This window comes from Ammospiza caudacuta, chromosome 12, assembly GCF_027887145.1.
Source record: "Ammospiza caudacuta isolate bAmmCau1 chromosome 12, bAmmCau1.pri, whole genome shotgun sequence".
Classification (NCBI taxonomy): Eukaryota; Metazoa; Chordata; class Aves; order Passeriformes; family Passerellidae; genus Ammospiza; species Ammospiza caudacuta.
The window spans coordinates 15,623,603-15,642,072 of record NC_080604.1 but is presented as its reverse complement, the minus strand read 5'-3'; the positions used below and the strand labels follow the sequence as shown (position 1 = coordinate 15,642,072).

At 46.0% G+C, this 18,470-nt stretch overlaps 1 protein-coding gene across 1 annotated transcript in view; it reads right to left on the bottom strand.

The window, feature by feature from the left end:
- The window catches only part of SYNPR (synaptoporin), a 98,175-nt gene extending 80,362 nt beyond the window's left edge, over positions 1-17,813 (bottom strand). The window contains exons 1-2 of the mRNA XM_058812894.1: positions 17,691-17,813; positions 17,526-17,591 (exon numbers count right to left, since the gene is read on the bottom strand). Of these exons, the coding sequence (XP_058668877.1) occupies positions 17,526-17,591; positions 17,691-17,708 (84 nt within the window). The 5' untranslated portion in view covers positions 17,709-17,813. The remainder of the gene's footprint in view (positions 1-17,525; positions 17,592-17,690) is intronic.
- Between the last annotated feature and the right edge of the window lie 657 nt (positions 17,814-18,470).

The following is an 18,470-nucleotide window of genomic DNA, read 5'->3' as shown; positions in this document are numbered from 1 at the left end:
CAGCCCTCTGCATCCCAAAGGCTCACTGCAAAGGGCAAATCTTTCAGAGTGGCTGCACAGCTACGTACCCCTCACAGAGGTCTTCATTATAATCGATATTTGAAGCACAAAACATTCAACAGCAGGATATTTTAACTCCTAAAACCAGTCAATTATGTTTGCTGAATTAGCCTGTGTGATTGAGTTGGTGAGTGCAACGAAGGAATAAGAGTGAAACAAAAGCTCTGTTTAAAATAGGTCGTTCCTTTAGAAAATTTTGTAATTACACACTGCAAACACATTTGCATGTTCAATGAGTAGTACATGTTTCTTGTGATGAGAAAGCCTGGAAGAGCTTAATCAAAGTCTAGCTTATCAGCAAAGGCTAATTGGCTTCCATAGCACATCATCCATCAGAATCTAGCATTAGTGCAAGCTTCGCCAACCATTAGTTGGCAGAAAATCCCAATTTATTTTGATAACAGAGGTCTTACCTCCAGGGGTTTCCATGACCACATAATCAGGTGGTGCATCAGTGGCCCAGCCCATGCCCTCCAGTCAGCATCACCCAGTTAATCAACTCAACAGCCAGGGAAGATGGGAACCAACCATGATGCAGAGTAATTTGGGAAGAAAGAAAGGTACAAGGGTGATAGATAATGAGTTGGAATCCTTTTCTTTTAAGAAAGAGTGCAAAATAGAAACTAATTAATAAACTGCCATGAGTTAAGCAACCCAAACAGGCAAAATAATGATGGACTGAAGTTTTCCCTACAGCAAGCTGTCATCTCAGTTTGTGAACTGTAAGGCTGATTTCCCCAGCGTTAGGCAAAGAAATGGCCCTTTTTTCTTGTATTTAGACTTCATATTTCAGCTACTGAGTCTTCTTTACACTAAGTTGGGTTTGCAGGCGAGGAATAAACCCAAGCCTTCTATTCCTGGGTGTGATCTGCCTATGCAAAAATCTGGAATTATTTTAGGGAAGCACATCTTAGTACTTCCAGACTTGTATTTCCACCACCACAACACATGACTACAAATGACAAAATCTCAAGAAAGTCAGACCTTAAGAAGGGCAGAGGCTGAAGATTCATTTATTAATGTAACACTTCATCTGAAATCATCTTACATCTGTGTCACAGCTTGAAATTCTTCTAATCAAACTAGTAGAAAGTATCACAAGATGCTATTGGCTTGGTGCAAGACAAGAGCAGGGAGATAGGACCAGAATTTACTGCCATAGCAAACCTTGTATGCAGGAAACATTATTGCCATTTCAATCAAAGTGACTAATTCAAGGGTGAAGAATCAGTCCTGCCAGGATCACCTGTAATCATCTTGTGGCTGCAGCCAAATGCTGCCTGATTTGGAGTCTCACACAGTGATCAAAAAGGCAACGGGACAGCTCTGTATTACAGATTCATCAGTACAGCACTTATTACTGAGAACCTGGGCTAATTAGCACTGCCTCACTGGCAGCACACACTGGGATCCAACCCATCCCCTCCCCATGGCACTGCCTGGTGCTGGGCTGGTCCTGCAGCTCACCCAGAGCTGGCCAAGCCCTGCTGGGGTGACATGGGCACATGCCCCAATTGCGCTCGTCATTCACATCACCCAGCTGCAAAACTCAACTGCAACGGTTAAACACAAGCAAAACAACCTCATTTTGTGCTTCAGAAGGCCAACTGAGAGTCCTCTCACCATCCATAAATCCAAGAGCAAGACCTGGGCGATTAGGACCGTGTGTTTCCTAGGTGATAAGCCTTTCATTTTTCTGAAAGACATTTGAAATAGAGCATAGGAAGATTAATCCTCCCCAGAGAAGGGAGAGTTCACTGACTAATTTCTCTTGCATTTAGATGTAATAATTAGGCCTATTGATTCTTCTGCTTTGTTCTTTACCATTATAATGAAATAATTAAGACAACTTCAAGGAAGTACTTGAAAGCTCATTTCACTTTGTCTTCTCAAACGTGGGCCACCTAACACTTACGTGCACACTCAAAGGGAAAAGCAAAGGTGGACTCTTGCCTTATTTATCTCCATAATTCATCAGGCATCAACTTCAGGCAGCAAAGTGCTGCCTCAGGCTGCACTCCATTTGCTGCCTATCATGACTACGAACAGCAACACAAATGAGATCCATCTGGTGCAACCAGGACACACATTGCTCTGCTAAGCTCTCACAGCAGCTTGTTATCAAGGGGGACTGGAGGGAGGCTGACCCCCTCCAAGAGTTATGAAGAAAAAGAAAGCAATACTTGTAATTCCCCCTGAGGAGCCTCATGGTCGCGTTCTTACAAAACATTACGCAAATGTTATTTCCAGTTCAATTTTTTTTTAGGATTCTTGGAAGATAATGGTAAAGTGTCTACACTGAAGAGCACTCATGATCTCTCCAATCTCTCAGAGAGCAGCACAAGCAGGTTTTTCAAGTACAAGTATGACACTATCCATGAAGGACCCAATCTTTGCATCCACAGGAGGAAAATGTTGCACAAATGGTTTGGGGGCTTCCTGGTGGTCCTCAGGGATGTAAAGCTTGGCTGAATGGATCAGGGCCTGAGCAGTGTACATTGCACATCTGCATGGGTACTCAGGGAGTGCTGAAATTGGCACAATTGTGAGAAGGATGAATGAAGATATTAAACATGCAAAAAGTTCTGAGAAAAGCCACTTAAATTGAAAAGGATTTTCTCATTTTTAATTCAACATTACTAATTCAGCTGATAAGAGTTCTCTGATCTCTCCAGCATGCCTCAGATTTAAACAATTTTAGGCATTTTTGTATTAAATAGCCTTTCAAATATTAATCTTGTAAAAACAGAGGGAAATGCATATGCATTTTAAAACACGTTTGCTTCACGAATACCACTAAACAAGCTGATACAAAACCATGGTCTTGCAGCCCCTGAGGAGTAAAGGCAATGACTGAAAAGAAAGAGCTCACTCCCCCAAAATGCAGATATGCTGCCCTGGAATATGACACCACATGTGTTAGATGGGGATGAGTGTTTGGCTCCAAAGAGAGCACAGAACTTTCCAGCAGTGGGGCATTCACTGCAGATGGGATTGAGCACTGGAGTATCTTGGCCCAGAATTGACATCACAGACTTCTCCACATTTTGGTGTTCATGCAAAGCCCACCCAGCCCCTCGTGGCCGATGTAGCTCGGGCAGTGTGAGCTGTTAATGTTTAACAGGCCTCTCCTGCACCCAGTGGTCACTGTGACAGCAGGGAACCAATGTTTGTGATTCAACACTTCAAACAGAAATCTTAGATGTGGCTACCTCTCAACAGGAGAAAACATCTGAAGAATGTGTTTTTCTGATATTTTTACTTCCTGAGAAATGAAGGGTGCTTTCTGTATGACTCACATCCATGTTTTTTCACTTGCGATATTTTTAAACTCTATGAGATCCAGCACTGATTGGAATGCAAAAAGTGTGACTTTACTCCCGTCCTACCCCAAAGGGCCTTTCAGCCAGGGACAGGTGACAGCAGGAACTGGGAGCAGGTCATCTCCAGGTTTACAGTGGGGGTAGAAAGCTTAAAAGAAACAGCTTTAGAATTGATGAATGTCAGCCATATGTGAAAGCTAAAAGGTTTGATGAAAAAGAAGTACACAGACTTCTTTCCTATGAGAACATAATGTGTATTTGAAAACAAACAGAAAAACTCATCCAGAATAAGGGCTCCTTTCTGTCCTCTCCAGCCAAAAATATCCTTACAGTGTAGATGAGAGATAATTTTTTTTTAATGCAGTTAATTAAATACATAATTCAAAGATATATCCTCATGACAAGTGATCCAATGCAGATTGTTTACATGAATTTCCTCTCACTGCACATTCCTTCCCAAATTCTGCATGCTTATATTAGGGCATCATGGAGAAACCCACACCTGCCCTAGCTGCACCCAGACTGCAGATATAAATTGTCCAGTCCTACAAGAATCAAGAGATGCAAAAACAAACACAACAAACGATGATAAAAGAGTTTCAATGCTTTGACACTGCTCCCCAGAGTCCTGCTTCTCTGACAGCTTGGAGAAGGCTGAAGGGCTCCTTGCGGGACCAAGGCTCACCAAAAAATCTCGTTGGCTGGGCTAAAATGTCTTTAGCATCAGGCCAATGTAAATGCTGCCCTTCTTTAAGTACAGTTTATTTCCTTTAAAACCCCATTCAAGAGACCTAAATGCCAGCCTCAAGCTCAGACACAAGTAAGCATTCAAAGGAAATTCACGGGCAAGGTTTTGCTCTGGGCAGAAAGATTTTGCTAACGGTTTCACAAAACTTTTTTTTTCCCTCCACAGGAGCAAAAAAGCAGAAGAAAGTTGAGGCAGAAGAACCATACAAGCAGTCAGAACAGCAATAAAACCTGGAAACTCAAAGGTAAGAAAGGGGTTTCTGCCCAGTCAGGGGGCAGGTGGCTGCAGATGCTCACAGGATGCACACCAGGCTCCTCAGTACTGCCAGTGTGAATAAATAAGAGTGAATCACCAAATCATCTGAAGCAACTCATTTTAAAAGGAATAACCTGCAAAGGACTGAAAACCTGACTAATTATTAAGATCAAAAGGGGTAACATCAACACAGAAACCTATTCAGTCTACACAAAAATGTCTCCAGCTCTCCAAGTGACAGGGAACACACTGTTTGCTTAGCAGCAACAGAGCTGTACAAAATACAGAGTTTAAATGCATTTCCATTCAGATAAGTTATCTCTTCCCCTCTCCACCAGCAGCTTTTAAAAGATTCATCTTGAACTTACAGCACTGGAGGGTTTTTTCTTCTCAGATTTTTAATTCACTGGCATCACAAAGACCTTTAGCAATTTACAGTGTGAAGAGCGCTTTCTCCTAGATTGCCCTGCTTTGAGTCAGTTTGTACACTGTGGCTGCCTCATTACTTACATTGCATTACACAGGGGCAAATGCAGCAGGCACTGCTCTCTGGAGCAGATGTGCCCCAGGCCAGCACCAGCCAGATGTTTCCAGAGCCCCACATCAGGAGCAGGGGCTGGGCTGCTTTACCCCAGCTGCCCTCTTACCTTCCTTCCAGCCTGAAAGTAAATCAGAGTAACTGCAGAGGACACAGCCACATCACCAGACCACACTAATTAAAGTGTTGCAATTAGCAAAATAAAATAAAAAAAAAACAAACAAAAAAACCCAAAACCAACAAACCAAACAGAAAAAACCAAACAACAACAAACCACCAAGCCAGCAAACCAAAAACCCCAAACCTATTGGAGACACCATAATTGGGAGACACCCAAATTCTGTTGAACTGCAGAAGGAACACTAGAGGAACCAGAATATATTGCTTCCTGCCTCTTGTCATGATGGTCTCAGCTGTTTGTCCTCCTATAAGTCAGAGGGATACAAGCCAGACTCCCCAAACCCTCATGCCACCCTCCCTCCATGCAGTTTCGGTGATAGTTGCATCAGAGGTAGAGCAAAATATTACAGGTTTAGCAACTCTGACCAACCAATGCATAAAGTTTTCACTCATTTACTGACAACAAAACGGCACCTGGGCCAGAAAATCCCATGGGTGACATGTTCAAAGCAGAGCATTCCTACATCTTGTTGCCTGATTGCTGCTTCTCTGAGATGTCTCTTTCATAAGCACTTCCCATCTCTACATGCTGTACATTGGCTTTAAATATCACAGATGAATACAGGTGGTAAAAATCAGAATAGACTGCAAGAATCTCACCTTCCTCTTTGGAGGCACCTGTGCTTTCTTGGTGGGGCAGTGAGCTGCTGCAATGCCAGGAGGCCAGTCCATAGGAATACATGACCATTATATGTGGCATGTAGAATCTGATTTTTCTGCATACCACCATATGGAACAGAATCTCAGCGGCATCAAACGTTTACCTAAACTCCATTAATGTCTTCTGCAAGCCAATATTTATAGCATACACACCAGTAGCTGCTGTCAGAGTGTGTATAAATGTTAAACTGAACTGTTAAAGAAACATAATGACAGATGTAGAGATGCTGAAGAGTGCAATCTATTCTAATTTATGATAATTTATTTCCATCATCTGGAGCCCTATTCAGAAGAGAAAGCTGAATGCATCCCAAAGCGCATCATGGGGTGGAGTGTAAAAATCCCCAGAAAAAAAAAAAATTTCTCTTTTAAACGAAGCAAGAATACTCTTGTCCTAAAACCCAGGACATGCTCAGCAATCTCTCTGTGCAGAAGCAATACAGATGTGGGGTACTCAAGCCCTGCCTCTTGGCAGCCCAGTGACACACGGGTTTCAGTGCAATTTGGGAATAGCTGGGAACTGTTTGTCCCATGAGAGATGTCTGATCACTGCTGAGTCACTACTTTTGGGGCACTGAGCTGCACAATGAACACTTATGAGCTCTGTGAGAGCCCCTCCAGCTGCACGAACAAACAAAGCTGCACCCATGGGTGGCCAGCACTAACGAGCACACAAATTTGAAGAGGGAAAAAGCCATTTTTAGAAATGACTGAACTATGCCATGGTGAGCTGCATGGCAGAAAGAGCTTTTCCATTTGATTTCTCAGCAACACAAGCTGTGCTGGATCAGTTCTGCCATGAGACCCAAATCTCGTCTCCATCTCCTGTTGTCATTCTGCTGTGAAAGCCATGGTGGAAAGGATGAAAACAAGAGAAAAGACAAAAAAGCAGTGACAGCACTTGGTCCCTGCAGTGGGGACCACCGCTGGGACATGGGCAAGGAGCTGATTTTCATGGCATCATCCCTGCCTGGGCAGCAGCAGTGGCAGGAGGCTCGTACCCCGTGGCACAGCCAGCATCCCCTGCATATGTCAGCCCGCCGTGGAGCCAGCTCCTGCTGCCTGCCAGGGCCTCACAATCTGGACAGGCACAGATTCTGTGCTGGAACAGGCGCCCTCTCACCGAGCTGCCTGCCACGAGTGACAGGCTGCCACCGCAGCCCCGGGACCACGCAGCAAAACACTGGGGCTCAGGAGTGCTGGTGCTCTGCTGAGGGGATTCTAGTGCCCCTGCACAGCTCTGAAAAACTCCACAGCTGGCCAGAAAGAGGGCTAGGCACACAGTACATGCATAGGCTACAGCACCAGCATGGATTCGTGGACTTACATGTCAGATGACGATTTTCAACCAATTGTCTTTTTGGGATTGTCTTTTCCCAAAAGAGTTGTCATCTCTCGAAAAAAAATCTTGCCTTTTCTAAGTGCCAGTGCTAAGGGTTTGCAACATCAACCCTGGGAACACCAGCGTTGTGCCTTCAGTGAGTTTGGGTTGGCTTCTCACCCTGTGCCTGCTCTGGAAATCAGGTGCCACAGCCACACTAAACCATTCCAATGGGCAAAAGGGCCCCATCACTGACCCCTCCAGAAGGACTGAGCCTGGGGCACCTCAGCAAGGTGTGCAGAAGAGGAGAATACAACCATTTCTGTGGAGAATATCTCTTTATAGAAATATTTTCTCTTGAAATATTGTAGCTTCTGTCACAAATATTCCTCCATTCATGATCTCACCAAAGTCCTAGTTTTGAAAGGAAATTGAGATTAAGAATTATTTTTCCCTCAAGTAAATGAGATTTCTTTTCCCAAAGCAGCTCTACCAATGAGTCCTCTTGATATAGCAAAATGACAGCTTCTTCCCTGACATTTTAGGTACAACCCAAACCACAAAGGACAAATACTCCACATGATCATTAATCACCTGCCCCAGCCTATAATCCACAAGGAAACTCCTTCCAATACCTTTCCTGCTGCTCTGTGCCTGGCTGCAAGGAAAGCCAGCTGCCTGCCAAATGCTCCCAAACCAAGCACTTGGCTGGGATTAATCGATGGATGTGCCCAATATACAACACACAGCATTGCTTCTGCTCTCTGACTGAAAAATCAAAGTTTATTAATTATTCCACCTGAAATTAAATTCCTTTCACAATAAAATCTTCATTCTTGGCATCAACCCTCTCAATGAGTAATTCCATCAAGGAAACTCTTCTTGTAGCACCGCTCACAGAAGATTAAAAAATGGAGTGAATATGTTTAGAGAGAAACTCCACTGAGCCACACTTGTGAGTAATCCCTCTGTCCACATGCCCGTGGGTCACCAGTTGGAAAAGGCAGCCTGCAATGCACTCAGCACTTGGCAGTGAGCAGCTTTTGCACTTTTATCCACCCTCAAATGCATCCTTGCATCTGCGTGAAAGATTAGAACAAAATGCTGCGACGACACAACAGCACACGCCATGTGCATCAGCTCACCAAGATCAAAGGCACACAGCAGCGAAGAATTTAATTAAAATGTTAAAATTAAACAGGAAGGCATCCATTGTTTAATTTTTTGGCAGGCATCTCCTTTCAAACCGGGTCCTAATTCCATCCCAGCACGCTGACTGCCCCTGGAGATGGCAATCCGGAGAGCCCTGCCGGATTCATCAGCCGCTGGATTCGGCGGTGGGGGAATCCCACGCTTGCTTTGGCTTTCAAGCACAGTCCCTAAAAAACCACTAAGAGAAACTGAAACTCAGCTTCAAAGGATAATTGTTGCTATATACATATTGTGCAGTAATAAGCCAATTTCCAGTATCAAGCCTAAGCCCAATGGGCTGGGCACAAGATACACCCAAGAGCATCATTCCCCCTTACAGTCCCAGCAGGGAGGTGTGACCTTGCCATGTTCAACCATGTTCAAAACACCCTTCCCTCCATACAAAGGCTGTTTGAAATGGGGTAAAAAAACTGATGCAAAGAAGGGGTGTTTTGTGTGCAACATGACCTTTGTGTGGGGCGGAGAAGGGGTACAAAACAATGTGGTTTTAGACTTGCATGCATGCAGATGGGGGCCTTGTCTTGTTTGGTTTTGCTTTGAGCACACCTCCAGCACACAGCCAGGGAGAAGATTATTCTGAAAACAGTCCAAGCAATGCTCAAGTTTGCTTGCTCGATAACTGTAAGATATTTCCTGGCTTGCTGGGGTATTTTGGGCTGAACACTTAAGGCAGCCACAGACCATACAGCCCACCTCAGAGAGGCTGAACCAAGAAGCCAGATGTCTCCTTGGTTTTTGGGAACCTAGAAAGGAAGATTTTGCTACTTCTTTAATACTATGGGGGATGCTAGAGAGGCTTTTCACCTAATATGAAGATTGTTAGATGCAGTGTCAAACATGGGGCCCCAACACAAGCACCCAACATGCACATGACAATAGATTTAAACTGAGGTATATCACTTCAAGCCAAAGATACTTTGGATTTGCATCACCTGAGAAATTACACAGGAGGGCAGAGCATTAACATCAGGAAAAGAGAAGACTGAGGACAAACACAATAAACTTCTCTTAGAAATTCAAAGAGCTACTATAGAGCTGTTACTATAATTTACTTCCTGATGTATCAATGATCTTGCTGATGTTGGTTAGCACTTCATTTTGAAATCTTCTGGGCAGAATTTCACCCTCAATACTTCCGAGTTTTGAGTACTTCTGGTGAATATTCAGTCAGGCTGTTCACAGCAGGCTCTGGTACTTCTCATAGAATAAAGATCAAGTTGACAGGTTGGGACTTTTGCAAGAGTCAAATCAGATTTATTTCTGACAGCAGGTCTGGGATTGTTCACCTCTCCATTGAAAATGGATAAAACTTCATTAAAATCTTCCTGCTTCAGTTTTTCTCCTGCTTCCTTAACACCACCTCCCTCCTGCGCATTTTAGTGACTAGGATGGGGTCTTCTTATCAAAGTGGCTTTTCCAGTCCAGCAAAAGCTCCCTGTGTCATGTCTGATCACTGAAAACATCCTCACCAGCTTCTGCCTTGCAATGGCCCTGCCAAACTGGGCTGAACATCTGCACCAGCACTTATCCAGGCCCTGGAGCCCCCAGAGCTCCCCACAGTGTTTGTCCCAAGCCTCAGGCTGCAGCACTTGCTGCTCCCCACAGTATTTGCTCAGCAGCTCCCACAGGCTCTGCCTCTAACACAGCCTTCTCCCAGATGCTAAGGCATTCTGGAAAAGGCACAGACAGAAGAGCTTGCTCAGAGAAACACAATTATCCCTCCATTAGAACATTGGGGGAAAAAAAAAAAAAAGGAAAGTTAAAACAATAAAGGGCAATGAGCACATTACTTCAGCTTTTCCTGGGTCATGCCCCTACCCCTCTGCTTTAAGGGCCAAAGCTGACATTCATCCTGTGAGACCTTTCTTCTCTGCTCTCAACACTGAGGTTCATAACATTTGCTTCATGCCACAGATGGCTGCTCATCTGGAAAACCCTCTCTCCTTAGGGGCCACACCAGTCTAATCCTCTGCTGATCCTCCTCCCCTGGCAGCATTATGAAAATACTTCACCACAGCAGAACCCAGGCTGTCCAACACAAGACTCTGCTCCCTCCCACCACAAACAACCTCTGAGCCTGACCCACAGGAGTTTTCTCTCCCCACACCATCCATTCCAGCTGAGCACTTGCAAATGAGTGCAAATGCCCCATCCAAAAATCTGGAGTATGCACTCAGGGATGTGCCTGCATCTATAGGCTGCTAATGACACAACACCTAGTACTTTTGTTTATATAAAATATTCTTAGAGAATGCTTCCTTGCTTCAATAAATATTATATATCAAAGCCTTTCAATGACATAAATTAAATCTACAATTATAATAATTGGAATTCCCATAATTTTATGTGATTTAGGAGTTCCCTTAAGAATGGGAAGCACTATTAGCTTTTATAACTGAGTGAAGTATTCAGAATGGGAAGACAATGCTCCCAAACACAAACCTGAGAAGTCTCTATCACAACCAGAAGATAAAACTGTGCAAATTAAAGGAAAAGCTTATAGTTTGCCTATATTCAGTATTCTTATGCTTTTGTCAAAAAGCAAGCAAGCTGTCACCTTAGCAACAATGTCACACTTTGCAGCACATATGCCACTTTGAACAAACACCTTAAACACAGCATCTCCACACTGTATATATATGCCTTTCTATAATGTTCTAAACAGCACTCTGTAGACTCCCCTGGGAGTAAAATCCATGCAGACCCCTCTGGCAGCTGCTGGGCTGGGCAGACAGACAGCCAAGTGCTGTTTTCCACACTGCACTCCAGGCCCATACTACAAAGCATTTTTACTCAGTGCCCAAGGGGAAAGCTGGGCTTGCAGAGGTGCAGCTTTGTCTGCTCAGGCAGCCCTGTGCAGAGCCCAGGGTCACCTCTGTCTGCCTCTCTCTCCTCTTTCCCTGCTCAGGACAAGGTCCTGTCCCCCGGAGCAGAATGGAGAACTTCACCAAGCAACACCTCCTGCCCCTTGGGACCACACACAGTGCCATGAATGCAGGTTAAGCCAGAGACCCGAGCATCCAAATGATAAAAAGGGTTTCATCAGAAGCATCTCCAAGCCTGTCCTCTCCCAACTGCAACATCTGAATCCAGAGATGTCAACATGCAGGGCTTTTACCCGGAGCTCCAATTATGCAGATGCTGATTTACAGGAGTGATGACTGAAACATCGCCCTCATAAAAATTGTCAAGGAGACTTTAACTGTGTTTGTCTAATAGCAGAACCCTCTATCTGCACACATCTTATTGCTAGTTTGAAAGTCAGATCATTTTTGTTCTTCTTTTCATAGAAACCTGGTTTGCATATATAATCAAATTTAGCATTAATGAGTCTCTTTTCTCATCTTCTATTCCTAATGCTTCAAACAGCCACACTCACATAAGAGCAGTCATTGAAATGGCTTGCCATGAGATTTCACCAGTTTCTCCCAGGAACCTCCAAGCAGCAGCATGAAACTCCAAAAAGTTTTGCTCCTGGATCCCTGTCTCTCAACCATATGTGCTAATCCTACATAATTATTTTATACCAGGTCACACTCTGGGCTGTTTGAGAAACATCAGGATTTAAATGAACTATTAGCTGACCTTTTAAAATCAGCTCTTCCGTGATCACAGCATGGTCCTAAAATGGAAAATGGTAGGCATTTTCCAGATGAAAGATGTCATTTATTTGCAATGTGGTCGGGCACTGCTGACCTTTTCTCTTCCCTGTATCAGCATTTGTACCATTTTAACAGCAACTTGCTGATAAGCAGAGTTCTCAGTTTCCAACCAGATATGCATGCAGATAATGATGGATGTGAACAGCAAAGCAGTCAGCTCTCTGCAAACTGCATAAAACATGGGACCACAAGGCAGATTTCCTGTTCTTTCAATTGTGTTCTGGGTTTTCAGTCTTTAGAGCTCCCATCTTTTTCTGCTACCTTGATCTAAAACCGTATCTTTTATCAAAGCCAGAGGTCTCAGAATCAAGAGACTCACAGTAGTTGAGATTTTAGGACCACAAGGTAGGCACTGCCAGTGCTTGTGCTGCCTTGATGCCAGTCCCACTGGCAGAGTGACATTTGGCTTCCACATCTGCTTCAGTGAGACTACAAAAACCTCTCAGATCCTTCCTATTGCACACCTGATGTCTAACAGCAAAATCCACTTCCTGGGCTCTTCCTAATAAAAATAACTCATCTGACAGAGTTCCCTGTCTGCAGATTGCCCCAGTAAGTGCTCAGAGTTGCAGGCCCAAAGCCAAGGACAAATGAAGCCTGTTCCCAGGGCTCAGGTCTCCTGGATGCTCACACATCTTGTTGGTTCATCGTGGCAATTTTTGCCTGCCCAGAGCTGCAGTGTATTTTGCATGCATTATGCTAAGCTGCCTATAAGAAATCATCCAATTAACGACAGCTTACAGAGAAGGGTTAGTTACATGGTAATTACCTTTCTAATATTAAAATACCATAGAAATGGATTTACATTTTTTGATTTAGTGGCACATGTTTTACTGACCTGACACTACACATACAAGACCATTGAGGCAGCAACTGGGATTCAGTTTACAAGAGCAGTTAGGTACTTACATCCCCAGGCAGACATCAAAAGACTTGGCAATACATTTTAAACATGTGTACATGCTTCTTACACAGCAAGATGGATGGACCCAGCACTAAATGCAACATCTGATCCTGGCATTGTACAAGCAAAATCACCAGGCAATGAGAAATATTACTTTTTTTAAAGGCTTTTCTTTCAATATGTACGTAGAGAAGATCAAACACTCAACTCTTCCACCCTGCATCCATGAGGAGCATTAAGCTTCAGCAAGATAAACCTGCTCCACCAACTAAGTATCTGCCCATACCAGAGTAGCCAGCATCCTTCTGGTTATGCAAAAACCAAACACTTATATACAAATGTGGTGAAGAGTCTCAAGCAACTATAAAACATCTCAGACCCATAATACATTAGACAGAGCAAACTACTAATCACACATGCTTCATGGAAGCATTACATTCTTATTTCTTCCCCATTTATTTTCAGCATCTCAAGATATCTAGGCTTTTCTAGGGCACACTTGAAAGCACGCAGCTACTTATGTCCATTCATATGCATGCAAATATAATCCAACAAAAGCACTCCACGGCCAGATGAGCAATCAGCACTAGGACAAAAGACAAGACTTATTATCAGTCTTTCAAGATTCAGCTTCCCTCTGCCTTCTGAACACACATCTGTGTGCAAGGCAGGAGGTGCTAACCCTTTCAGAATCTATACCATCACAGCAAGCTTGACAACAGCCTGGCCTTTCTCCTGGCTCACCAGTCAAGTGATCACAGCGTGGAGGCAAAGCAAGCTTAGCTCAGTCCATGTGCACCACACGCAGATTTTCCAAATAACCTTCATCCAATCCCCCCCAGAGATTTGTTGTCCAATGTTTTGGAACTCTTTGCTACATCCCATGGAGATGCTTGCTCATGAGCAGAGATGAAAGCCAATCATGCAAGGCCTGCAATGTTTTTTTTTTTTTTTTTTTGCATAAAGGCAAGAAATAAAACAACTCAGACACGTTTGAGTTTACTGAACATCGTAACATTCACTTCCAAGTTGTCCTATTAAGAAAAGCCATAGCATCCACAAGATCTGTCCTGTAACATAAATGATTCACAAGTGCCCTGATAAAAGCTGCACTGGCTTACACAAAGTTGCAGCGTGGCCTTTGTGCCAAAAATACCCCCTGCCCATAGCAACCCAGACACAGCTGCAAGTTGGTGGAGATGGGAGCTCACTGCAAGGTATTTTAAAACACCAACCTATGGATAACCATCAAGGCAATCACAGCATCTCCTGACTGGCACAACGGTGGAGTTTCTGCATCCTGCTATTTATGGAGGAATACAGGAAAGACATTATGGACATTTATGGAGGAACACAGGGAAAGACATTATGGACGGCACTGCAGCTCTTGTTACTTTACAGGAAACCGACAAGTATCAGGTTGCTTTGGGTTTGCAGAAGGAAAGTTGTTTGTTGCAATTCACAATGTAATTAAACATACACACCCACACACCCCACCACCACCCATGCCCCCTCTGCCCTCCACAGCCTAGGGATACAAAGTTCCCATTTGTACAAAAATATTTTTCCAGTAACAGCCCGAGTACAGCAGGTAGCCCCTATACCCATCACATTGCCTTGCTTTCCACTTAATTTCCTCTTCTAGGGCTCCAGAGAGAGAGGCAGCAAGCGCAAAACAAATAGACCAAAAGTGACAAACTTGCTGGCCTTGCTCACTTTTTGCAGACCCCAATAAAAGCAGTCTAAACATATCCAGAGAGTCACAGGACTGAAATTAATCCAGGGAGATGAATGAAGGTATTTCTTCTCTTCCTTCCTTCCTTATTCATTATTGTCAGGCGCACGAATAAGAGAGTTATTTTTCAAATGAAGTTGTAAGAGTGTTTGTGACATTGCTACTGGTTGTAGTGCCACAGTGGATTATCTGAGAAATAAGCTTCAGAAGAACATTCTTCTCATGCAAAGATCTGTGGAGTAACAGCCAAGGGACTGAAGATGAGCAAGAACAAATACAGCTTTTGTACAGTTCTTCCCTGCCCCCAGCACATGCCATGAGTTGACTCAAAGCTGGAAACACCCAGGCCTCACCCAGTACAGCTGTGTGCATTTTTCCAAGTTCAGATTTGTGATCCACACGCTTTATTGCCAAGGTACAGTTCAAAAAATGCAACTCTTGCATAATTGCTACAAGTTGATTTCTTGGTTTCTTTTCTTTCTCTTAACCTTTCCCAGACCTGAGCCAATGTTGTTTCTTAATGGCTTCTAAATGCAATTTCTTGTCTGAAAATGAGATTACAGTGTACATAGGAAATACAAATGAAAACAAATTACAGTGCTATGAATATTCAGAAGAATCAGCCTTATCTCAGCAGCTTCTCTCTGGGTGTTAGGTGACCATCAAAGTAGGAAACTGAGAAGGTCAGATAAGGTCCCTGTTCCTTGGGACAGAAGTCCATGTCTGAGCCAGATTACAGGTAAACTGGAATCTGCATTCCTGAAGATTAATTCTTCAGCAGTTACAGTTTCACATCTGAGGAACCTCCAAGCCATTTCAGTTGCCTCCAGACCCACAAACGTGTGCACCCACAATCACAGGGATTTCAGCAGCAGTGGTTCAGGAATAAGGATGTGCTCACCCCAGAGCCACTGTGAGCCACCCCATACCACGAGAGTGAGAATTCAAGGCTGGGCTGCATGGACAAGCTGAGGACATTTTCAGGCTGCACCACCTCCACCCTCCCAGCCTTCCTGAGGAACTCCCACAGCTCTGCCATCTGTGCTGCAGCACCACAGAGCCTCCCCCCAGGCACGAGAGCCACCCAACGCCCAGCATCACTGCGTCACCAGCTGGGCCATGAACTTTATTCCCTGGCAGATGCAATCTAGGACTCAAGTGGGAGGTGATAAGGGTGTAATTTAACTGCTCTGATCAAGTGCAACAAGGTCTGTGAGGCTGCTGGGGGACATGGAAGAGGACACGGAATTGACTGGAGCATTTGGTCTTTTGAGTGTTTAAGGTTTAAAATTATGGCTAGGCTGATAAAAGGGGTCTGAGGGAGAGGTGGACAGTTAGCTGGGACTGGAAATGGTAGAGAGAGGTGGACAGCAGTTTGGAAGCATGGTGAGAAGAGAAGGAAGATAGGAGAGTAAGTTTAATTGAATAGAGATGGAATTCCAGTAATCCAAAAAGGCTTTCAAGTATATTAAAAAAACATTACTTCCACACTGTGAAATACCATAAACTAAACTGTGCTTAATTCTACTTACACATACATGTCAAATGGATAGAAAGTAACTTCTCAGATCATCTTAAATATTACCATACTCTGCACCCTTTTCCTGTACTCCCTTATTTGCCCAGGGCTGTCCCACTCAGGCCGTGTCAGAGAGCTCCGTGCACACACGGCCGCGTGTGCTGCTGTGTACACACACAGGCAATGTGCACTTGCAGCAGCCAGAGCAGCTCCACTTGTGCCTTCCAACCGTGACAAAGGCAGCTTTTATATTTGGCTGTTGGAAGAAGTTACAGACGCAGGAAAGTGCCAAGAGAAGAGTTCCCAATCGCTGTCCCAAGGATGCCAACACGCTGGCTGGGGCGGAGACAATTTTCCCAATGGATGACACAGCCCATGCCCATCAGCCCAGAGTCCTCCCCAGCAGGGCTCACTTCCCAAGCCCCATCAGACATAGCCTCATCAGGCAGGCAGCCAAAAGACCACGTTCCCAGCAGCTATTTGCCATGGAACAGCTTTGCTCCTGTTCTTCTGCCCCGCAGTGAGCGCTGCACAGTGGCTGAAGCACCCTCAGACCAGCACCTGGGGCTCAGCCCTGCATGTCCTGACTTCTCCCTGAGGCAGGAGCAGCAGGGCTGGGTGGGTTTGCAGAGCTCTGGGCAAAGAACACAAGGGACCTTGTCCATCCACTGCCATGTGCAGGTGACCCACTCTGGGGCCACCCTGTCCCGGGCCATGGCACCGCCACATCACCATTGCCCAACTCCACAGGACCTGATGCTTCAAGGTGCCCAGCAGGGAAAAGGAGCTGCTTCTGGTGAGCAGGGACAGAGTCTGGGGTGAGCAGCTGCCCCCAGCACACCAAAACACCCCCTCAGAGGCACCCTGGCCGGGCTGCACGTTACGGGTGCCAACATGTGGATAAACACACCCGCACAGGGATGCGCCCCCCAAAATACACGCCTTACATAATTCCCCAGCCAGTCGGCGTTAGGGGAATGTGATTAATCCTCCATGACATGTTCTGAACTTTCCGTTCAGAGAGGCTCTCTGCTCCCGCAGACCTACCGGCGATGGATGTCATTTGACCTGCAGACTTCACTACGAATGAGCATCAGAGCAACACACAGTGACATTGCTCCGCACACCAATTATCTGCCTCCTTCCCCGCTCGGCTCAGAGACAAGTTTGCTAAATGCATAACGAGGATTTTATTTTCCTCGCTGGTTTTTTTTTTTTTTTTTCTTATTCGTTTACAGCCAGCACACGGATAGAGGGGGGGTCACCCACAAACCCAGCGCTGTAGGACGCGAGTCCCCGTCCCCATCCCCCGTGTCCCCGTCCCTCAGCCCGGCCCAGCTCCCACCTGTTCCGCCGTGCGCGCACTTCGGCCACAGCCCCCCCAAACCCCTCCGAGCGCGGCACTCACCCACTCGAGCACCCTGAGGAAGGCCAGCGGCTCCTTCACCACGCGGAAAGTGCCGGCGGAGGCGAGCTGCGGGCAGGGAGAGACGGAGAGAGGGGTCAGCCCCGCGCCCGCTCCGCGCTGCCCGCGGCGCAGCCCGCCCGCCCCTCACCGCGGCGCCCCGCGTACCTGGTCCACCGCCTCCATGGCGCCGCAGCCCCGCGGAGCGGAGCCGAGCGGAGCCCAGCGGAGCCTCCCGCCCGCCGCCAGCCGGGATGCGCGGCGCTGCCCCCGCGCAGGCCGGGCGGAGCAGCCGGGCGGGGCCCGCGCCCCCCGCGCCGCCCCGCGGAGCCGCCCCGGCCCCGGCCCCCGCCCGCTGCCCCCAACGGGCCGCCCCGGCCGCCGCCGCTCCCGCGCTTCCGATAGCGGCGTTGGCCTCCCGGGAATCTGCGTTAATTTTTTTTTGTTGTTTTGTTTTTTAAATTTTTTATTTCTGGAGGAAAGCATCAGGATTTTTTTTTTTTTTTTTTTTTTTAAGAGAGAAAACAAACTGCCTCCTGAGCGCGCGCACATAACTATTAATATTTAAGGGATGCCCCCCCGCTGCCCTGCGCGCTTCCGTCCCCTCAGCCCCTCCCGGGACGGACTCGCTCGTCTCCCCCGCGGCCGCAGGGCTGCAGCTCTGCGCTCTCAGCCCTCGCTCCCTCCCGCTTTTTCGAGCATTTCCTTGACAGCAGAACAGCGATTTCTGCCTTGCTGTTGTCCTGGCCTCATTTCCCAGCAGAGCCTTAACAGTTCTAATGCATCCCGGGTGGCACAGCCCGGCAGGAGCGGAGGTTCCCCGTGTCCATCCACGCTCTCCGAGAGCATTCCCAGCTCCCTGTGGCATTTAAACAGCACTGCGAGGATTTTGCGATGGAGCAAATTCCTGCCCCAGTAAGGGCTCGGGACACAAATCCATCAACCCGT